Below are 24,226 nucleotides of genomic sequence, written 5' to 3'. Positions count from 1 at the left end.
GTTAAGGCTCACTGTACCCCTTGTTACATTCATTGAGGGGTGAAGTTTTCAAAATAGTATGCCATGTGGGGGGGGGGGGTTGCTGTTCTGGCACCATGGAGACTTCCTAAATGTGACATGCCCCCCAAAAACCATTTCAGCAAAATTTGCTTTCCAAAAGCCAAATGTGACTCCTTCTCTTCTGAGCATTGTAGTGTGCCCGCAGTGCACTTGACGTCCACACATGGGGTATTTCCATACTCAGAAGAGATGGGGTTACAAATTGATGGCTTATTTTTTGCGCCACCAATTCTACTTTGTACTGTCGTCAGTCATTTTACCCAAAAATCTACGGCAAAACGGGAAAAAAAATCATTGTGAGACAAAATAAATAAAAAAAAAAACGCCATTTTGTAATTTTGGGGGCTTCCGTCTCTACATAGTAAATTTTTCGGTAAAAATGAGACCTTATCTTTATTCTGTAGGTCCATACGATTAAAATGCTACCCTACTTATATAGGTCTGATTTTGTCGTACTTCTGGAAAAAATCATAACTACATGCAGGAAAATGTATATCTTTAAAATTGTCATATTCTGACTGATGGGGCGGTATGAGGGCTAATTTTTTGCGCCGTGATCTGAATTTTTGCATTGATAGGACTTATTGATCTTTTTATTCGTTTTTTCATGATATAAAAAGTGACCAAAAATGCACTATTTTGGAATTTTTTTGCACGTACGCCATTGACCGTGCGGTTTAATTAATGATATATTTTTATAATTCCCACATTTCCGCACGCGGCGATACCACATATGTTTCTTTTTATTTACACTGTTTTTTTTTTTTATGGGAAAAGGGGGGTGATTCAAACTTTTAATAGGGGAGGAGTTAAATGATCTTTATTCACTTTTTTTCACTTTTTCTTTGCAGTGTTATAGCTCCCATAGGGACTTATAACACTGCACACACTGATCTTTTACATTGATCAGTGGTTTCTCATAAGATGATTCTGCCACTTGACTGCTCATGCCTGGATCTCAGGCACTGAGCAGTCATTTGGCGATCGGACAGCGAGGAGGCAGGTAGGGATCCTCCAGCTTTCTTGTAAGCTGTTCGGGATGCCGCCACGGCAATCCTGAACAGCTCCCTGAGCTAACCGACATGGTTTCACTTTCACTTCAGATGCGGCGTTCAAAGTTGAGTCTAAAGGTTTAATAGCGTGCGGCACCGCGATCAATGCTGCGCACTATTAGCCACGGGTGCCGGCCTGAACGCCGTGGTCCTGCGTTGTAGATCGGGAGCGGACTCATGACGTACGCATATGTCATGGGTCCTTAAGGGGTTAAAGGACAACTGTAGTGGTACACTTTTATATATGCCCGTGCCTCAAAAATAAACAAAACAAACTCATACATACCTTCCTACGAGCCCCCGTTGGTTCGGCACAGGCCTCACGGTCCGGCAGTGCTGATGTCATTCCACTTCCTAGGGACGGGGACGCCGCAGAGCAGTCGGCGTATCACCGCCGTAGCGATGTCCAGCGCCAGCCGATTATAGGCGAAGCCCACTGTCATGTAAGAAGCCGGCCAGAGCTCCTTACATGACAGTGGGCTCAGCCTATCACCGACCGGGGGCGGGACATCGCTACGGCCGGTGATACCGGTGATTGAAAAGTCGTCAAACACCTGTGGGGTGTTAAGGCTCATTGGACCCCTTGTTATGTTCCTTGAGGGGTGTGGTTTCCTAAATAATATGCCATGTGTTTTTTTTTTTTTGCTGTTCTGGCACCATAGGGGCTTCTTAACCCCTTAAGGACCAAGGACGTACCGGTACATCCTTGGTCCTGCTCTCCTGATATAACGCGGGGTTACACAGTAACCCCGCATCATATCACGGCGGGCCCGGCGTCATAGTGAAGCCGGGACCCGCCTCTAATAGCGCGCAGCGGCTAAAAGCGAAAGTGAAAGTTGCCGGCTAGCTCAGTCGGGCTGTTCGAGATAGCCGCGGCTAATCGCGGCATCCCGAACAGCTGACAGGACAGCAGGAGGGCCCCTACCTGCCTCCTCGCTGTCCGATCGCCGAATGACTGCTCAGTGCCTGAGATCCAGGCATGAGCAGTCATGCTGCAGAATTGTTGATCACTGGTTTCTTATGAGAAACCAGTGATCAATGATGAAGATCAGTGTGTGCAGTGTTATAGGGCCCTATGGGACCTATAACACTGCAAAAAAAAAAGTGGAAAAAAAAAAGTGAATAAAGATCATTTAACTCCTCCCTTATTAAAAATTTGAATCACTCCCCTTTTCCAATAAAAAAAAAAAAACAGTGTAAATAAAAATAGACATATATGGTATCACCGCGTGCGGAAATGTCCAAATTATAAAAATATATCATTAATTAAACCGCTCAGTCAATGGCGTGCGCGCAAAAAAATTCCAAAGTTCAAAATAGTGCATTTTTGGTCACTTTTTATATCATTTAAAAATGTCAATAAGTCCTATCAATGCAAAAATTGTACCGTTAAAAACTTCAAATCACGGCGCAAAAAATGAGCCTTCATACCGCCCCATACACGGAAAAATAAAAAAGTTATAGGGGTCAGAAGATGACAATTTTAAACGTATTAATTTTCTTGCATGTAGTTATGATTTTTTCCAGAAGTCCGACAAAATCAAACCTATATAAGTAGGGTATCATTTTAATCGTATGGACCTACAGAATAAATATAAGGTGTCATTTTTACCGAAAAATGTACTATGTAGAAACGGAAGCCCCCAAAAGTTACAAAACTGCGTTTTTTTTTTTCAATTTAGTCGCACAATGATTTTTTTTTCCGTTTCACCGTAGATTTTTAGGCAAAATGACTGACGTCATTACAAAGTAGAATTGGTGGCGCAAAAAATAAGCCATCATATGGATTTTTAGGTGCAAAATTGAAAGAGTTATGATTTTTTAAAGGCCAGGAGCAAAAAACGAAAATGCAAAAACGGAAAAACCCCCGGTCCTTAAGGGGTTAAATGTGACATGCCCCCCAAAAACCAGTTCAGAAAAACTCACTCTCCAAAATCCCACTGTCGCTCCTTACCTTCTGAGCCCTCTACTGCGCCCGCTGAACACTTAACATACACATATGAGGTATTGCCTTACTCGAGAGAAATTGGGTTACAAATTTTAGGAAGATTTCTCTCCTTTTACCCCTTGTAAAAATTCAAAAACTGGGTCTGCATGAACATGCGAGTGTAAAAGATGAAGATTTAGAATTTTCTCCGTCAATTTGCTGCTATTCCTGTGAAACACCTAAAGGGTTAACACACTTTTTGAATGTCATTTTGAATACTATGAGGGGTGCAATTTTTATAATGGGTTCATTTATGGGGTATTTCTAATATGAAGGCCCTTCAAATCCACTTCAAAACTAAACTGGTTCCTGAAAAAATTTGTGAAGAAATTGAAAATTGCTGCTGAACTTTGAAGCCCTCTGATGTCTTCCAAAAGTAAAAGCATGGCAACGTTATGATGCAAACAAAGTAGACATATTGTATATGTGAATCAATATATAATTTATTTGGAATATACATTTTCCTTATAAGCAGAGAGCTTCAAAGTTTAAAAAAAATACTAACATTTTCAATTTTTTCATAAAATTTTGGAATTTTTCAATAAGAAATTATGCAAGTATTGATGACATTTTCCCACTAACATAAAGTAGAATATGTCACGAAAAAACAATCTCGGAATCAGAATGAAAGGTAAAAGCTAGGGATGTCCCGATACCGATACTAGCCATTTAAATGGTATCGGGGACTCGTTTAATGTCCCCGATACCATGTCTAATATCTGCTGCAGCTCTGCTGCCCCGTTCTCCCATCCTCCCGTTCGCATCATAGTGTTCCATGGAGGAGCATGACACACACGTCAGTCCACCTCCTCCCCTGCACCCAGAGTAACGCTACTGAGGAAGCAGAGTGACATATATGTCACATGCTCCTCCCATGGACGCCATGATGCGGACGGGAGAATGGGGCAGTGGAGCGACAGCACCCGACAGAGGACAGCCGCAGGTGAGCTGTCTGCAAGGAGGAGGGCTGCTACAAATGTCTACAGGGGGGCCTGCTGCTGTCTAAAGGGGGGCCCTGCTGTCTACAGGGGGGCTGCTGTCTAAACAGGGGGCCCTGCTGCTGCTGTCTAAATGGGGGGCCCTGCTGCTGCCTAAACGGGGGGCCCTGCAGCTGTCCAAACGGGGGGCCGTGCTGCTGTCCAAACAGGGGGCCCTGCTGCTGCTGTCTAAACGGGGGGCCCTGCTGCTGCTGTCCAAATAAGGGGCCCTGCTGCTGCTGTCAAAACGGGGGGCCCTGCTGCTGTCTAAAGGGGGGGCCTGCTGCTGTTTAAATGGGGGCCCACTGTCTAAAGGGGAACTGTGGTCTACAGGGGGGCTGCTACTAATGTCTACAAGGGGGACTGTTACTAATGACTATCTTACAGCAGAGACAATCTTACAGCAGAGTCACCTGCACTAACTTGAATGTATAGGTAGATAGTGCAGGTGACCCGGTTTCTAACGCTGCTCAACATTTGGTCATAGGTCTCGCCGCCTATGCAAATTCCTTGTTCTGTCCAATGGAGAAGAGAGAAATCTTGGCTCATACTACAGCAGCCGCCTCCATTGTACACAACAAGGAACCCACATATCATACGGTAAGCAACGCCAGAAACTGCGTCACCCTGGTGTCAGATTCCCTTTTAAAATAAAAGTACTCGTAATTGGTATCGGCGAGTACTATAATTAAAGTATTGGTACTCGTGCTCGGTCTTAAAAACATGGTATCGGGACATTCCTAGTAAAAGCATCCTAGAGTTATCAATGCTTAAAGTGACAGTGGTCAGATGTGCAAAAAATGTCCGGGTCCTTAAGATGAAAATGGGCTGGGTCCTTAAGGGGTTAACCTCTTAAGGACGTAGGGCGTGCCTGTATGCCCTGCGCCCGGTCCTTAAAACGGGGTAACGCCGTGACCCCGCATCACACCGGGTTGGTCTCGGCTGCTAATGATAGCTGGGACCCTGGGCTAATAGCACACAGCACAGATCGTAGTGCCGCGTGCTATTAACCCTTCGGACGCGGCAATCAAAGTTAATTGCCGCGTCCAAAATGAAAGTAAAAGCTTCCCGGCAGCTCAGTCGGGCTGATCGGGACTATGGCGATAAAATCACAATGTTCCGATCAGCTAGGATGTGAGCGGAGGTCCCGTCACCTATCTCTGTTGCGTCTGATCGGCCTTTGATTGCTCCAAGCCTGAAGCCCCTAGAACGCTATGGCTTTGCAGGGATCAGGGTAAAAGATGTGTGTGCAGTGTTATAGCCCCCTATGGGAGCTATAACACTGCAAAAAGAAAGTGGGAAAAAAAAGTTAAAGATCATTTAACCCCTTCCCTAATAAAAGTTTGAATCACCCCCATTTTCCCATAAAAAAAAATGTGTAAATAAAATGGTACCGCCACGTGCGTAAATGTCCGAACGATAAAAATATATCACTAACTAAACCGCACGGTCAATGGCGTACACTCAAAAAAATTCCAAAGTCCAAAATAGCGTATTTTTGGTCACTTTCTAAATCATAAAAAATTTTATAAAAATTTATCAAAAAGTCCGATCAATGCAAAAATGTTACCGATAAAAACTTCAGAACACGGCGCAAAAAATGAGCCCTCATATCGGCCCATACAAAACATTAAAAAGTTATAGGCGTCAGAAGATGACAATTTTAAACGTATACATTTTCCTGCATGTAGTTATGATTCTTTTCAGAAGTAGGACAAAATCAAACCTATATAATTAGGATATCATTTTAACCGAATGGACCTACAAAAAAAAGATAAGGTATAATTTTTACCGAAAAATTCACTGCGTAGAAACAGAAGCCCCCAAAAGTTACAAAATGAAATTTTTTCTTCAATTTTGTCGCACAATTAATTTTTTTTCCGTTTCGCCGTAGATTTTTTGGTAAAATGACTAATGTCACTGCAAATTAGAATTAGTGGAGCAAATAAGCCATCATATGGAATTTTATGTACAAAATTGAAAGCGTTATGATTTTTAGAAGGTGATGAGGAAAAATTGAAAATGCAAAAATGGAAAAATGCCTTAACGTCCTTAAGGGGTTAAGTGGGCCAGCCCCCTGTCAACCGCCCATAGACTTTAAACATCTAATAGTTGGCAATTAAACTATGCACGGCCATTCTAGAACTGAAAGCCAGATGTCAGTGACAGGGGTATATAACCAAACCTGCTTTCTCTTATGTGTATACACCCAATTAATTCATACAAACTGCAATGTTTCTGCCTACTCAATGAGGTCTTACAAAAAATCTTGAAAAAGATCTCATTGAGTAGATTGAAACATTACTGCTTGTATGGATTGATTGGGTGAATAAATCACTTCTTTTCACATATCTGGAACGTAGAAGAGGTTTTCTTCTGATGACTCTTCCATGAAGACCATATTTGTACAGGTTTCTCTTTATAGTGGAATAGTGTACCACAACTCCAGTGTCTGTCAGATCTTTCTATAGGGATTGTGTAGTCAAACGTTGGTTTTGAATAGTTTTTCTCACAATCCTACAAGCTGTTCTGTCTGATATTTTTCTTAGTCTTCCAGATCTTCCTTTAACTTCCACTGTTCCTGATGACTGCCATTTCTTAATTACATTCCGAACAAAGGATATTGACATCTGAAAACGTTTTGCTATCTTCTTATAGCCTTCTCCAGCTTGGTGAGCGTCAACTATTTTCAGTTTCAGATTTCTAGACAACTGCTTAGAAGAACCCATGGTGCTGATTGTCGGGGCAAAGTCAGATGAGTCTGGGCATTTAAAACCTTTGAGATTGATATCACCTGGTCTTCCCAGATGATGATTGAGAACAATCCATGACACTGGCAGGCTTTGCAAAGGCAGTGCATGCTATAAATTCTGCAGGGTGCCAAAACTTTTGCAGATGCCATTTTTTTATTTCTGTTATGTTGAAAGTGTAAATGATGGAAATAAAATCTAACTTTTGTTGACATATTATAAGAATGTCTAATCTGTAATTTGATGCCTTTTCGAGATTCTTCCATCTTTAATTGGCTTCTTTATGCACATTAATACAAATTTTTATCTGGGGTGCCAAAACTTTTGATCCCCAGTGTAAGCCTGCCCTTTAAAAACATCTTTTTTTATTTTTTTATTATGTAAAGCACGCATAACTTTGTGTTTGAATATGTTAATGCAACACATATACACCACACATTTATCTCTTACATGTACTCACCTCATCCAGAGATGGGTTTTCTTCCAGAAATGCAGAACCTGTATCTGTTGTGGATAAGCTGCCTTTTTGGATGCCTGCACCTTGCTGCTCTGCTTTATGTAAACGCTCTTCCTGGGCTGTAAAACTCTCATGTTCCTCCAATAAAATCTCCTCTATGGAAGATACACTGTCCAGCTGTTCCGACACACTTTCCTTACTTTTGGACACAGTGCCCAGCTTCCCTGGATGACAATCATAATGATCTTCACATGTGTTCCTCCCCTCTGGTACAGTGTCTGTTACCTCCATCTCACTGATAGATCTCATAAGAGCACGCAAGTTCATTTTCCTCTGTCTAGGAGCAAGTGATAAAACAGAAGACCCTGACAGAGATTCTGGAAGACTTGGTGGTTGTGGGGGTGGCGGTGCAGAGCTTGGGTCCCACAAATAACTGTGTCTTTGCTTACTATAGAAAACAGGATAAAAAGGAGAAATACATTAGATTTAAAAAAAAATGACTATTGCATTAAATATCATGTTTTCTTTACCGAGATCAGTAATGCCAAGTCTTTAGCTATGGGACCTGTCTGTAGTTGTACAGCAGTTTAGTACTAAGTAGAAGTAAGTGTTGAACCAGTCCACATAAATAAGCAATTTTAGAAAAAAAGGATAGCCTATTTTCTGTGATTTCATTCAAGACTAAAAAAATGTATATGTTACTTAGTACCTTATACTGACCATACATCTATTTTTTTTATGCCTCTACTACCTATATTTATTATAAAAATACCTCTTGTCAATAGTAGCTCACAGTGTTAGATATCCTCTGTGGGGAAGGGGGCGTTGCCCTCCCTTGTGGTGGTGGGGGGTAATTGGTGTGTCTGCTCATGCAGTCTTGTCCATTAGTAATCTCTTGTCCAAGACTCATGGAAAAGCTGATGCTGCTGCAGCACTGTTAGTGTCCCAGTAGGTATGGGACCCCTAGTGGTGGAATTTTCAGGAGCCTTTTTCTTTAATAAATATTCCAAAATATTTTAGTAACAGCATATAAAAAGTTTTTGGATCGGGCAGTGTCCATTTAAAAGTGAACACCAGCCAAAATTAGGATAGGGGATAAGTAGCTGATCTCTGGGGGTCCAACCCCTGGGACCCCGACTCTCAGTGAGGAGCATATGTCATATGTCGAGGAGCGTATGGCGAAAGTCGGCACACGCTCCATTCATTTCTGTGGGAGCGCCAATGATGCCCGAGTGCTGTACTCAGGTCTCTTCCGTGCTCCCATATCCCATAGAAAAAAATGAAGCTCATGCCAGTCTACTACACACACTCCTGGCTGAGAGTCAGGTCCCATTCCAAAGATCGCAGGGGTCTCAGCAATCAACCACTTATCCTCTTAGTTATTTTTGGCAGGACAACATTAGTTAACCCCAACATCTTAACCATCCATGTCACACTTAGGCTTGGTTCACATATCATTTGGTCAGTATTTTTAGCCAAAAATAAATAAATAAGCAACAGCACTCTAAGCACCGGAGCTTTGTACCCACTCCCGGTTTTGGTTAAAAATACCAACTTAAATACTGACCATAAATATTGTGTGAACCCAGGCTTACACTATAGAGGTGCTTTAGCTCTTGTGACTGCATGTGGCATAGAGAGAACAGCATAGTCACTGGTGATTTTTGTTACCTTATATAAGAAAATAGTAGCTCTAACCATTCAAAAAATATTTTAGTGTCCTATCACATCTACTATTCTGTGAGACAAATACATCCTCAATTTTTATCACTATGTATTCAACATTACTGTATCCCAATTCATACAGGGTTTTATAAGAGTTATTCAAATATCAGACAACCCCATAAACTACATGACAATTTCAGTTATTGAGTGGCGTTAGTCTTTAAATAGCCAATGTGGCAATACTGACTCCATATATTTTTGGTTAGCACTCACCTTGCTCCTAAAATGCCCTGATATGTCTGAAGCTGTCGCAGAAATCCTGCATTTGGTTGCACAATGTTCCTTCTTTCCTTTACATGTTTCAAAGCATCTTCAAATGTCCACTCATACTCCTTCATAGCATAAGCTATAACTGTGGAGGCCGAACGAGAGACGCCCATCTTACAGTGCACAAGCACATGGGTGCCTTGACGCCTGTAGATACAAATGATACAGCTAGTTTTACACCACCTTACAGGGAAGCAGTGGTAAGAAAGGCATTTTTCTTCTTTTCTTTAAAGATTTAAAAACAAAGGTTTATTGAAAGAAAACCTGTTGAGTAAGATCACAAATTTATCGTGTGGGACTATGTGAGATCTCCCCCAACAAGTGTTTTTGTCTGTGGATGCATTTACCATGACCGAACATGCCTGCTAATCATCTGATCTGGGGTGTCTCAACTGCTAAGCTATGCGTCAATACCACAGGCTAGGCCCTCTTAACCAATCAGTCACCACCACAAAAGAATGCTAGGAACTGGTGCAATGGTAAACACAAAATGAAAATTTTTGGTGAAATCATATAGCAGAAAAAAATTCTAGAAAAGTGATAAAAACGACAAATCACAGCACAAAAATAAGCCTTCATATACCCCATATACGGAAAAAAAAGTTATAGGGGTCAGAAGAGGAGATTTTTAAGCATTTAAATAAATACTATGGCTCCCAGAAGGTGAGGAGTAAAAAACAAAAATGCTAAATTTTTTACTGACTGTGTCCTTAAGGGTAAAAATAAAAAAGTTATAGGGGTCGAAGATGACAATTTTAAACATACCAATTTTGGTGCATGTAATATTTTTTAAATAGTAAAATAAAATAAAACCTACATAAATTGGGTATCCTTGTGACCGTATGGACCTACAGAATAAATATAAGGTGTCAGAATCTGTCAGACCCCTGTGGGGCATAAATGCTCACTGCACCCCTTATTACATTCCTTGAGGGGTGTAGTTTCCAAAATGGGGTCACATGTGAGAGAAGCCATTGTTCTGGCACCATGGGGGCTTTTTAAACACACATGGCACTCAATTCCAGACACATTCTCTCTCAAAAAGACCAATGGCGCTCCTTCTCTTCTGAGCATTGTAGTTCGCCAGCAGAGCACTTTACATCCATATATGGGGTATTTATATACTCAGAAGAAATGGGGTTACAAGTTTTGGTAGGCTTTTTTCCTATTACACAGATTAATCTTGAACATATTGGAAGAACACAAAGAGAGATATAAAAAGTTTAAAGTTTTTGGTCCTAGAAAAAGTTTTTTCTGCCTCAGGAATAGATAATCGCAAACGGCTCCTCAAGAGTGAAGCTAGTTGCATCACTTGGACCAATAAGAGATTCACTTGGGACGGACCCGTATAAAAGAATTACACTTGCCTCCAATACCAAAAATACCCTGTGACAGTGTTTCCCAAACAGGGTGCCTCCAGCTGCTGCAAAACTTCCAGCATGCCTGGAAAGTCAATCGCTGTCTGGCAATACTGGGACTTGTCTTGCAACAGCTGGAGGATCCATTTTGGAAACAGTGTCATACGAGAAATGTTTTATTTTTATTTGGGTGGGGGGGGGGCTGTGTAGGGGTATGTGTATATGTAGTGTTTTACCCTTCATTTTGTGTAGGTGTAGTGTAGTGTTTTTAGGCTACACTCACACAGCCGGGGTCTACAGCGAGTTTCCAGCTGGGAGTTTGAGATGCAGCAAATTGAAGCAAGAAACTTGCTGTAGACCCCCGCCCGTGTGAATTTACCCTGTATATTCACATTGGGGGGGGGGGGGAGAGAACCTCCAGCTGTTGCAAAACTACCACTACCATCATGCCCTTTGACTGTCCGTGCATACTGGGGGTTGAAGTTATGCAACAGCTGGAGGCACACTGGTTGCAAAACACAGAGTTTGTTACTTATCTCAGTATTTCGCAAATCAGTGTGCCTCCAGCTGTTGCATAACTACAACTCCCTGCATGTGCGGTCTATCAGTGCATGCTGGGAGTTGTAGTTTGCCACAGCTGGAGGCACGCTGGCTGCGAAACACTGAGTTAGGTAACAAACTTAGCAACCAGTGTGCCTTCAGCCATTGCAAAACTACAACTCTCAGCATGCAGTGACAACTGAAGGGCATGCTGGGACTTGTAGTTATGCAACAGCTGGAGGCATACTAACACTCCCAGCATGCCCTTTAGCTGTCCGTGCATTCTGGGAGTTGTAGTTATGCAACAACTGGAGGCACACTGGTTGCAAAACACAGAGTGTGTTACTTAACTCAGTGTTTCCCAACTAGAGTACCTCCAGCTGTTGCAAAACTACAACTCCCAGCATGCCAAGACAGCCAAAAGACATGGTGGGAGTTGTAGTTTTGCAACATCTGGAGGGTCACAGTTTGGAGGCCACTGTGCAATGGTGTCCAAACTATAGCCCTCCAGATGTTGCAAAACTTCAACAGCAAGCATGCCCAGACTGTCCAGGCATGCTGGGAGTTGAAGTTCTGCAACATCTGAAGGGCCAGATGTTACAGAACAACAACTCCCAGCATGCCTGGACAGTCTGGGCATGCTGGGAGTTGTAGTTTGGCAACTCCTGGAAGGCGGCAGTAAAGATCCTTTTCCGCTGATCTTTACTGCTGCCTCTGCCGCTGCCTGCATCGGTCCCGCCGCTGCCTGTGCCGATCCCGCCACCGGTCCCGCTCTGCCCGTCCCTGAATTTCAACTTAACCTCCTGCCCCCCTCCTGTCATTGGTCGGCTAGTCCTAACGACCAATTGCAGGGTATAGGAGTGAGGTGGCAGCTGCCACCTAGCTCCTATCCCTCAGGACGATTCGAAGTTGTCTCTGACAGCTACGATCATCCTTATTTTCTGGGCTATCGGGTCACCAGAGACCCGATCAGCCCGGAACCCCGCAAGTCCTTTTCATTAGTCAGTCACTAACTGAGTGACTAATGACAACGATCAGCAGCAGGGGACCATTCTGATTGGTCCCCAGCTGCATAGTGTCATCGGTCAGCTGTTCCGAACAGCTGAGAGGATGTTTCTATCACCACGCCAACGGACATAGTATTGGACATTTATGAACGTCCATTTGCCTTAAGTTACAGGAAAAATGGAAGGGGTTAAAGGGGTATTCCGGTGGAACACTCTTTTTTTTTTAAATCAACTGGTGCCAGAAAGTTAAACATATTTGTAAATTAATTCTATGAAAAAATCTTAAGTCTTTTCTTTTTGGAACACAGTGCTCTCTGCTGACATCACAAGCACAGTGCTCTCTGCTGACATCTCTGTCCATTTTAGGAACTGTCCAGAGCAGCACATGTTTGCTATGGGGATTTTCTCCTACTCTGGACAGTTCTTAAAATGGACAGAGATGTCAGCAGAGAGCACTGTGCTCGTGATTCAGCAGAGAGCTCTGTGTTCCAAAAAGAAAAGAATTTCCTCTGTAGTATTCAGCAGCTAAGTAGTACTGGAAGGATTAAGATTTTTTAATAGAAGTCATTTACAAATAATTAGAACTGTGCTTCAGATTTATGATGAAAGCAAAATTGTATTTATTCATATAAAATAACCGCTAATAAAATATCTATAATAACAATGTAACAAAATATCTGACAATATCTCCTTACACAGGGCCATTGTGTGGAGAAAAAAAGTGGTAACAATTATTTTAAAAATATATAAATGTGGTGTCCCGGCACCGGATTGCGTCCACTGCCTTGTGGCGAGGTCCCCAAAGTCAGAGTCCCTAGATGTAGGTGGGGTCCTCATCCTTATCTAGCCCCTTGTCACCCCTTTTGTAAATAAAATTATTTAAATTTAAAGGGGTATTCCAGGCAAAACCTTTTTTTATATATATATAAACTGGCTCCGGAAAGTTGAACAGATTTGTAAATTACTTCTATTAAAAAATCTTAATCCTTCCAATAGTTATTAGCTTTTGAAGTTTTCTGTCTAACTGCTCAATGATGATGTCACGTCCCGGGAGCTGTGCATGATGGGAGAATATCCCCATAGGAACTGCACAGCTCCCGGGACGTGAGTCATCAGAGAGCAGTTAGACAGAAAACAACAACTCAACTTCAGAAGCTAAAAACTATTGGAAGGATTAAGATTTTTTTATAGAAGTAATTTACAAATCTGTTTAACTTTCCGGAGCCAGTTGATATATAAAAAAAAGTTTTGGCCTGGAATACCCCTTTAACCCCTTAAGGACACATGACGTACTGGAACGTCATGTGTCCACTCCCGATCTATAACGCGGGGCCACGGCGTGGCCCCGCGTCATAGCGGTTCGGGCCCGGCCTCTAACAACGGCCGGGACCCGTGGCTAATAGCGCGCGGCATTGATCGCTGTGCCGCGCGCTATTAACCCTTTAGACGCGGCGTTCAAAGTTGAACGCCGCGTCTAAAGTGAAACCGAAACCATGCCGGCTAGCTCAGTGGGCTGTTCGGGATAGCCGCGGTGAAATCGCGGCATCCCGAACAGCTGACAGGACAGCGGGAGGGCCCCTACCTGCCTCCTCGCTGTCCGATCGCCGAATGACTGCTCAGTGCCTGAGATCCAGGCATGAGCAGTCATGCGGCAGAATCATCGATCACTGGTTTCTTATGAGAAACCAGTGATCAATGTAAAAGATCAGTGTGTGCAGTGTTATAGGTCCCTATGGGACCTATAACACTGCAAAAAAAAAGTGCAAAAAAAAAGTGAATAAACATCATTTAACCCCTTCCCTATTAAAAGTTTGAATCACCCCCCTTTTCCCATAAAAGAAAAAACACAGTGTAAATAAAAATAAAAATAAACATAAATGGTATCGCCGCGTGCGGAAATGTCCGAATTATAAAAATATATCGTTAATTAAACCGCACGGTCAATGGTGTGCGCGCAAAAAAATTCCAAAGTCCAAAATAGTGCATATAGGGGTCAGAAGATGACAACTTCATGCAGAAAAATTTATACGTTTAAAATTATGATTTTTTCCAGAAGTGCGACAAATTCAAACCTGTATAAGTAGGGTATCATTTTAATCATATGGACCTACAGAATAAAGGTAAGGTGTAATTTTTACCGAAAAATGTACTACGTAGAAACGGAAGCCCCCAAAAGTTACAAAATGGCGTTTTTTTTTTCAATTTTGTCTCACAATGATTTTTTTTCCCGTTTCACCGTAGATTTTTGGGCACAATGACTGACGTCATTACAAAGTAGAATTGGTGGTGCAAAAAATAAGCCATCATATGGATTTTTAGGTGCAAAATTGAAAGAGTTATGATTTTTTAAAGGCAAGGAGCAAAAAACGAAAATGCAAAAACGGAAAAACCCCCGATCCTTAAGGGGTTAATGTCTATATTAATATAGTAGGTGTACTTACCTAGTCAGCGTCGCAGGACCTGCAGGTCACGTGATGCGTTCCGAAGACTCTATGGTTTGTAGTTCAAGGACCTTTGGAGGGAGTCAGGTGTTTACCCATCAGGCTATGTAACGGTGAGTGACAGCTGACTTGGATCAATCCAAAACGGCCCTGCCCATATAAGGGAGCAGCGGCCATTACTCTCTCTCTCTTGCTCCTGGGCTGTTGACAGGGAAGGATCTGCACTGCTGTCATCAGTGAGTTAGGCCCGAGCCTTGCGGCGATGGCTGATCTTTACTAAACTGTGAGTGTTATCAATCAATAAGCACCCTGCAAGATCACCGGACCATATCTAACCCCTAAATCCGGATGAATCTTCACAAATTACCCTAAATTCTAAGACTTATATCAAAAGTGAAGGTCCGCAACAACTGTCAGTCACTGAAGTGTATGGAGACTGTATTAATGAGACTGTTACTGTTCATTGGATGCACCGCAAGTCTTTAAGTAAAGTTTATCCAAGTTCAAGTTCAACTACCTTGTGGACCTTCAGTCATTTTATGCATGCACCTATAGTTACTGGGAAGGGCGATGATAGGCCAAAGAATTACCTCAGCATACTAGCCCTCAGCCTGGCATCACGAACAATAGGGTTAACCTTAACCCCTGATATACTGAAGCAATACCCTGACTACACTACCCCTACCCCTGAGGCCTACCACAAAGCCTTTTTGGCGTCGCACGAACAGGATTCGGGTGTGTGCCTACTACAGTCGCCACTAGTGAAAGTGTACTCCCCCCCCCCCCCAGAAAACAAACGTTATTTATGTGCTGTAAATCGTGTTGCTGTGTATGGGAGCGTTGCTTGTGGTGCACCATACAAGGGGGCCATGAGAAAAGTAAGGGGGGGGAGGCGAAAATTCATCCTCTGGTCCGGTCGGCACAGGCGGAGCCGAACTGCTGCCGGAAAAGAGAGCGAAGAAAGCCCTGCTGCGCCACGCCCCTGGGCGTGGCCGCCAAGTTGCTGTGTCACCCCCGAGAAGGGGAGGAGCCATTAGAGAGAAGAAGAGCAACTGTGGCCAAGTTCAACAAGGTCAGAGGTTATGGGACACTCCTTGACTGCCACACTGGGCAGACCATCCTCATAAACTGGCGAGCAGTGCAAAGGCCATATCTCCATAAGAAGTTCTACACCTTGGAGGTGGGTGAAATTGTGGAGTACACCCCTGTCCAGAGCCTTCGTGGAGAGTGGAATGCAGCGGTCACCAGGCCAACAGCCCCAACACAGCTTCCCTTCAAATATTTTCCGTCAACTGATTGGAAGTCCGCTCCCTTCAACTTGAGACCGAAATGGTCCGCTCCTAAAGCCTCCACCAGCGTACCCAAGGAGGAGGAGCCTCAACAGCTAAGTTCAACATCTTCTATGTACAGTAAAGAGTTAAGTTCATCATCTTCTATGTACAGCAAAGAGCCAAGTTCATCAACTTCTATGCACAGCAAAGAGTCAAGTTCTTCATCTTCTACATACCGTCGAGAGTCAAGTTCTGCACAGGGTGAAGAAAGTAGGCCAAAGTTGCGGCCACCCAAGTCAGTACCTAGACCCTCTCAGAGCAGTGAGAGTTTGTCTGACCCTGGGGTACCAACATATGTACCTAGGCCCTCTCGGAGCCATGAGAGTTCGCCTGTTCCTGAGGTACCAACAAAAGGGTCATGAGTCCATCCTAGTTTGGAGATGGTACTCAAGCCCTATTGCCCCACTTTGATACCGGCTAGTAAGCCTAATCCCACCATCAACCACTCCACCCTCACCAATGTGGTGTGGCAAAGCTATGTCAATTCTACACCTGCCCCTGATGTTGGAAGATATAGGGGAACCCAGAGAGGCACTAGAAGAGTGAGGAAGAACATCCTCTAAAGAGACTCTAAAGTAATGTCAGATTGTTTCTTATGTTTTTATTTTGCAACAACCAAGTTCAAGAATTGTGCCTAGCAGGACTGTGATAAGTTTGTTCCAGTTCAAAGTTCAGCAACGTAACCACTAAGCTTGTGCCTGACTATTAAGTCAAGAGACTCCTAGCCTGTAGGAGAATCCTTAAGGACTGTACCTGGCTGAGTTGTGGTTAAAGGGGTACTCGGGTGAAAACCTTTTTTCTTTTAAATCAACTGGTAATTTGTAAATTACTTCTATTAAAAAATCTTAATCCTTCCTGTACATATTAGCTGCTGAATACTACAGAGGAAATTCTTTTCTTTTTGTAATGCTCTCTGATGACATCACGACCACAGTTCTCTCTGCTGACGTTATTATAATAATAATAACGCTTTATTTTTTGTTGTCCTAAAATGGTTGCTAAAATGGACAGAGATGTCAGCAGAGAGCACTGTGTTCATGATGTCATCAGTGTTCCAAAAAGAAAGGAATTTCCTCTGTAGCATTCAGCAGCTAATAAGTACTGGAAGGATTAAGATTTTTTAATAGAAGTAATTTACAAATATGTTTAACTTTCTGCCACCAGCTAATTTAAAAGAAAAAAGGTTTTCACCGGAGTACCCCTTTAACCCCTTAACCCCTTAAGGACCCAGCCCAAATATACCTTAAGGACCCGGCCATTTTTTGAACATTTGACCACTGTCACTTCAAGCATTAATAACTCTGGGATGCTTTTACCTTTCATTCTGATTCCGAGATTGTTTTTTCGTGACATATTCTACTTTATGTTAATGGTAAAATTTTGTCGATACTTGCATCATTTCTTGGTGAAAAATTCCAAAATTTGATGAAAAAATTTAAAATTTTGCATTTTTTTAACTTTGAAGCTCACTGCTTGTAAGGAAAATGGATATTCCAAATAAATTATACATTGACTCACATAAACAATATGTCTACTTTATGTTTGCATCATAAAATTTACGTGTTTTTACTTTTGGAAGACATCAGAGGGCTTCAAAAATCAGCAGCAATTTTCCAATTTTTCACAGAATTTTCAAAATCGGAATTTTTCAGGGACCAGTTCAGCTTTGAAGTGGATTTGAAGGGCCTTCATATTAGAAATACCCCACAAATGACCCCATTATAAAAACTGCACCCCTCAAAGTATTCAAAATGACATTCAGTAAGTGTGTTAACCCTTTAGGTGTTTCACAGGAATAGCAGCAAAGTGAAGGAGAAAATTCAAAATCTTCATTTTTTACACTCGCATGTTCTTGTAGACCCAGTTTTTGAATTTTTACAAGGAGTAATAGATGTAAAATCCCCCCAAAATTTGTAACCCAATTTCTCTCGAGTATGGAAATACCTCATATGTGTATGTCAAGTGTTCGGCGGGTGCACTAGAGGGCTCAGAAGGGAAGGAGTGACAATGGGATTTTCGAGAGGGAATTTTGCTGAAATGGTTTTTGGGGGGCATGTCACATTTAGGAAGCCCCTATGGTGCCAGAACAGCAGAAAACCCCAACATGGCATACCATTTTGGAAACTAGACCCCTCAAGGCACGTAACAAGGGGTCCAGTGAGCCTTAACACCCCACAGGTGTTTGACGACTTTTCGTTAAAGTCGGATGTGTAAATGAAAAAAAAAATTTTTTTCACTAAAGTGCAGTTTTTTTCCCAAATTTACCATTTTTACAAAGGGTAATGGGAGAAAATGCCCCCCCAAATTTGTAACCCCATCTCTTCTGAGTATGGAAATACTCCATGTTAGGACGTAAAATGCTTTGCGTGCGAACTACAATGCTCAGAAGAGAAGGAGTCACATTTGGCTTTTTGAAAGCTACTTTTGCTGAAATGTTTTTTTGGGGGGCATGTCGCATTTAGGAAGCCCCTGTGGTGCCAGAACAGCAAAAAATATCCACATGGCATACTATTTTGGAAACTACACCCCTCAAGGAACGTAACAAGGGGTCCGCTGAGCATTAACACCCCACAGGTGTTTGACGACTTTTCGTTAAAGTTGGATGTGTAAATGGAAAAAAAAAATTTTTTTTTTTACTAAAATGCAGTTTTTCCCCTAAATTTTACATTTTTACACGGTGAAATAGGAGAAAATTACCCCCAAAATTTGTAACTCCATTTCTTCTGAGTATGGAAATACTCCATGTTAGGACGTAAAATGCTCTGCTGGCGAACTACAATGCTCAGAAGAGGAGGAGCGCCATTGAGCTTTTGGAAAGAGAATTAGTTTGGAATGGTAGTCAGGGGTCATGTGCGTTTACAAAGCCCACCGTGGTGCCAGAACAGTGGATCCCCCCCACATGTGACCCCATTTTGGAAACTACACCCCTCACAGAATTTAATAAGGAGTGCAGTGAGTATTTACACCCCACAGATCTTTGGAACAGTGTGCTGTGCAAATGAAAAATGTAATTTTTCATTTTTACGGACCACTGTTCCAAAAATCTGTCAGACACCTGTGGGGCGTAAATTCTCAATGTACCCCTTATTACATTACGTGAGGGGTGTAGTTTCCACAATGGGGTCACATGTGTCGGGGGTCCATTGTTCTGGCACTATGGGGGCTTTGTAAACACATGTGGCCTTCAATTCCGGACAAATTTTCTCTACAAAATCCCAATGGCGCTCCTTCTCTTCTGAGCATTGTAGTTCGCCTGCAGAGCACTTTAAATTCACATATGGGGTATGTTCTTACTCAGAAGAGATGGGGTTACAAATTTGGGGGGGCTTTTTTCCTATTTTCCCTTGTGGGGGGGGGGATAGTGTAAGGGGTGTATATGTAGTGTTTTACCCTTTATTAGGTGTTAGTGTAGTGTAGTGTTTTTAGGGTACATTCACACTGGTGGGTTACGGTGAATTTCCCGCTAGGAGTTTGCGCTGCGGCGAAAAATTTGCCGCAGTCCAAACTTGAAGCAGGAAATTTACTGTAAACCCGCCTATGTGAATGTACCCTGTACGTTCACATGGGGGGGCAAACCTCCAGCTGTTTCAAAACTACAACTCTCAGCATGTACTGACAGACCGTGCATGCTGGGAGTTGTACTTTTGCAACAGCTGGAGGCACACTGGTTGGAAAACCTTCAGTTAGGTTCTGTTACCTAACTCAATATTTTCCAACCAGTGTGCCTCCAGCTGTTGCAAAACTACAACTCCCAGCATGTACTAATCACCGAAGGGCATGCTGGGAGATGTAGTTATGCAACAGCTGGAGGTACCCAACTACAACTCCCAGCATGCCGAGACAGCTGTTTGCTTTCTGGGCATGCTGGGAATTGCAGTTTTGCAACATCTGGAGAGCTACAGTTTTTAGACCACTGCACAGTGATCTCCAAACTGTGGACCTCCAGATGTTGCAAAACTACAACTCCCAGCATGCCCAGACAACAAAAAGCTATGTGGGCATGCTAGGAGTTGTAGTTTTGCAACATCTGGAGGGATATAGTTTAGAGACCACTGTATAGTGGTCTCAAACTGCAGCCCTCCAGCTGTTGCAAAACTACATATTCCAGCATGCCCAAACAGCTGTCTGGGCATGCTGGGAGTTGTAGTTTTGCAACATCTGGAGGGCTACAGTTAGAGACCACGGTCTCAGACTGTAGCCCTCCAGATCTACTTACCGGCTTCCGTAGGATCCCGGCAGCCGTCCTCTTCAGACGCACGTGACGCCGCCCGCCGATCAACGTCGCCGCAGCCTCTGGACGGGTAAGTGGACATCGGTGCCCGGTCCCCTTCGGTTCCCCGTTCTGCCCCGCCTATTGTGGGTGGGCAGGACGGGGAAAACGAAAGTTAACCCCCCCCCCCGCCCCCGGTCTGCTATTGGTCGTCGCCTATGACGATCAATAGCAGACCAATAGCAGGGATAGGAGGGGTGGCAACCCTGCCACCTCACTCCTATGCCTACAGGGGGATCGTGGGTGTCTTAGACAGCCGCGATCCCCCTTCTATTCCGGATCACCGGGTCACAATAGACCCGTATGACCCGGAATCGGCGCAAATCGCAAGTGTGAATTCACTTGCGATTTGCGCCGATCGCCGACGGGGGTGCGTCTGATGACCCCCCTGGGCATTTGCACGGGGTGCCTGCTGATTGATATCAGCAGTCACCCCGGACCGGGCGACAATCAGCGGCGGCAGCGGGCGACGATCGGCGGAAGAAGAGGACGGCGCAGCTCCCTGGATCCTACGGAAGCCGGTGAGTTACTTAGCAACATCTGGAGGGCTACAGTCTGAGACCACTATAGTGGTCTCTAAACTGTAACCCTCCAGATGTTGCAAAACTACAACTCCCAGCATGCCCAGAGAGCTGTTTAGGCATGCTGGGAGTTGCAGTTTTGCAACAGCTGGAGGTCTACAGTTTGAGACCACTGCACAGTGATCTCTATACAGTGCACCTCTAGATCTTGCAAAACTACAACTGATAGCATGCCCACACAGCAGTTTGCTGTCTGGGCATGCTGGGAGTTGTAGTTTTGCAACATCTGGAGGTCCATAGTTTGGAGACCACTGTGCAGTGGTCTCTAAACTATAGCTCTCCAGATGTTGCAAAACTGCAACTCCCAGCATGCCTAAACAGTAAACAGCTATCTCTGCATGCTGGGAGTTGTAGTTGTGTACCTCCAGCTGTTGCATAACTACATCTCCCAGCATGCCTTTCGGCGATCAGTACATGCTGGGAGTTGAAGTTTTGCAACAGCTGGAGGCACACTGGTTGGAAAATACTGAGTTAGGTAACAGAACCTAACTGAAGGTTTTCCAACCAGTGTGCCTCCAGCTGTTGCAAAAGTACAACTCCCAGCATGCACGGTCTGTCAGTACATGCTGGGAGTTGTAGTTTTGAAACAGCTGGAGGTTTGCCCCCCATGTTAACGTACAGGGTACATTCACACTGGCGGGTTTACAGTAAGTTTACTACTTCAAGTATGAGCTACGGCAAATTTTTCGCAGCAGCGCAAACTCCCAGCGGTAAATTCACTGTAAACCTCTGCCAGTGTGAACATACCCTAAAAACACTACACTACCACATAATAAAGGGTAAAACACTACATTTACACCCCCTTACACTGTCCCCCCAATAAAAATAAAAAACGTATTGTACGGCAGTGTTTCCAAAACGGAGCCTCCAGCTGTTGCAAAACAACAACTCACAGCATTTCCGGACAGCCACTGACTGCCCAGGCATGCTGGGAGTTTAGCAACAGCTGGAGGCACTCTGTTTGGAAATCACTGGCGTAGAATACCCCTATGTCCACCCCTGTGCAATCCCTAATTTAGTCCTCAAATGCGCATGGAACTCTCTCACTTCAGAGCCCTGTCGTATTTCAAGGAAACAGTTTAGGGCCACATATGGGGTATTTCCGTACTCGGGAGACATTGCACTACTAATTTTGGGGGCTTTTTTTCCTTTTACCTCTTATGAAAAAGAAAAGTTGGGGTCTACACCAGCCTGTTAGTGTAAAAAAAAAAAAATTTTTTTTACACTAACATGCTGGTGTTGTCCTTTAGTTTTTATTTTCACGAGAAGTAAAAGGAAAAAAAGACCCCCAAAATTTGTAACACAATTTCTCCTGAGTACGGAAATACCCCATATGTGAGCGTAAAATATTCTGCGGACGCACAAAAAGGCTCAGGAGTGAGAGCGCGCCATGTACATTTGAGGCCTAAATTGGTGATTTGCACAGGAGTGGCTGATTTTACAGTGGTTCTGACATAAACCCAAAAAAATAAATACCCACATGTGACCCCATTTTGGAAACGACACCCCTGACGGAACGTAACAAGGGATATAGTAAGCCTGAACACCCCACAGGTGTTTGACAAATTTTCATTAAAGTTGGATGGGAAAATGAAAAAAAAAAAAAAATTTCACTAAAATGCTGGTGTCACCCTAAATTTTTTAATTTTCACAAGGGAAAATAAAAAAGCCCCCCAAAATTTGTAACCCCATTTCTTCTGAGTAAGAACATACCCCATATGTGGATGTAAAGTGCTCTATGGGTGCACTACAATGCTCAGAAGAGAAGGAGCGCCATTGGGATATTGAAGAGAAAATTTGTCCGAAATTGAAGGCCACGTGTGTTTACAAAGCCCCCATGGTACCAGAACAATGGACCCCCCCACATGTGACCCCATTTTGGAAACTACACCCCTCATGTCATGTAATAAGGGGTACAGTGAGCATTTCCGCCCCACAGGTGTCTACCAGATTTTTGGAACAGTGATCCGTGAAAATGAAAAATTTAATTTTCCATTTGCACAGCCCACTGTTCCAAAGATCTGTCAAACGCCAGTGGGGTGTAAATGCTCACTGCACCACTTATTAAATTCTGTGAGGGGTGTAGTTTCCAAAATAGGGTCACATGTGGGGGGGTCCACTGTTCTGGCACCACGGGGGCTTTGTAAATGCACATGGCCCCTGACTACCATTCCAAATGAATTCTCTTTCCAAAAGCTCAATGGTGCTCCTCCTCTTCTGAGCATTGTAGTTTGCCCATAGTGCACTTCAGGTCAACTTATGGGGTACCTACACACTCAGAAGAGATGGGGTTACCAATTTTGGGGGGTATTTTCTGCTATTAACCCTTACAAAAATGTGAAATTTGGGGGAAAACACACATTTTAGTGAAAAAAATATATATATTTTTACATATGCAAAAGTCGTGAAACCCCTGTGGGGTATTAAGGCTCACTTTATTCCTTGTTACGTTCCTCAAGGGGTCTAGTTTCCAAAATGGTATGCCATGTGTTTTTTTTTGCCGTTCTGGCACCATAGGGGCTTCCTAAATGCGACATGCCCCCCGAGCAAAATTTGCTCTCAAAAAGCCAAATATCACTCCTTCTCTTCTGAGCATTGTTCACCCGTAGTTCACTTCAGGCCAACTTATGGGGTACCTCCATACTTAGAAGAGATGGGGTTACAAATTTTGGGGGGTATTTTCTGCGATTAACCCTTGCAAAATGTGAAATTTGGGGGGAAACACACATTTATTTTTTTTTACATATGCAAAAGTCGTGAAACACCTGTGGGGTATTAAGGCTCACTTTATTCCTTGTTACGTTCCCCAAGGGGTCTAGTTTCCAAAATGGTATGTCATGTGTTTTCTTTTTGCTGTTCTGGCACCATAGGGGCTTCCTAAATGCAACATGCCCCCCAAAAACCATTTCTGAAAAACGTACTCTCCAAAATCCCCTTGTCGCTCCTTCGCTTCTGAGCCCTCTACTGCACCCACCGAACAATTTACATAGACATATGAGATATGTCCTTACTCGAGAGAAATTGGGCTACAAATATAAATATACATTTTCTCCTTTTACCCCTTATAAAAATTCAAAAATTGGGTTTACAAGAACAAGCGAGTGTAAAAAATGAAGATTGTGAATTTTCTCCTTCACTTTGCTGCTATTCCTGTAAAACACCTAAAGGGTTAAAACACTTACTAAATGTCATTTTGAATACTTTGGGGGGTGCAGTTTTTATAATGGGGTCATTTGTGGGGTATTTCTAATATGAAGACCCTTCAAATCCACTTCAAACATGAACTGGTCCCTGAAAAATAGTGAGTTTGAAAATTTTGTGAAAAATTGGAAAATTGCTGCTGAACTTTGAAGCCCTCTGATGTCTTCCAAAAGTAAAAACACGTCAATTTTATGATTCAAACATAAAGTAGACAAATTGGAA

General features: G+C 43.1%; 1 protein-coding gene across 2 annotated transcripts in view; it reads right to left on the bottom strand.

The window, feature by feature from the left end:
- The window catches only part of SSH3 (slingshot protein phosphatase 3), a 525,251-nt gene that overhangs the window by 75,549 nt on the left and 425,476 nt on the right, over positions 1 to 24,226 (bottom strand). For both annotated transcript variants that reach the window (XM_056531120.1, XM_056531119.1), the window contains exons 12-13: positions 9,222 to 9,422; positions 7,287 to 7,731 (exon numbers count right to left, since the gene is read on the bottom strand). In XM_056531120.1, the coding sequence (XP_056387095.1) occupies positions 7,287 to 7,731; positions 9,222 to 9,422 (646 nt within the window). The remainder of the gene's footprint in view (positions 1 to 7,286; positions 7,732 to 9,221; positions 9,423 to 24,226) is intronic.

Source organism: Hyla sarda, chromosome 7 (assembly GCF_029499605.1).
Source record: "Hyla sarda isolate aHylSar1 chromosome 7, aHylSar1.hap1, whole genome shotgun sequence".
Lineage (NCBI taxonomy): Eukaryota > Metazoa > Chordata > Amphibia > Anura > Hylidae > Hyla > Hyla sarda.
Note: the sequence above shows the minus strand (reverse complement) of the source record. Positions and strands in the feature narration are given on the sequence as shown.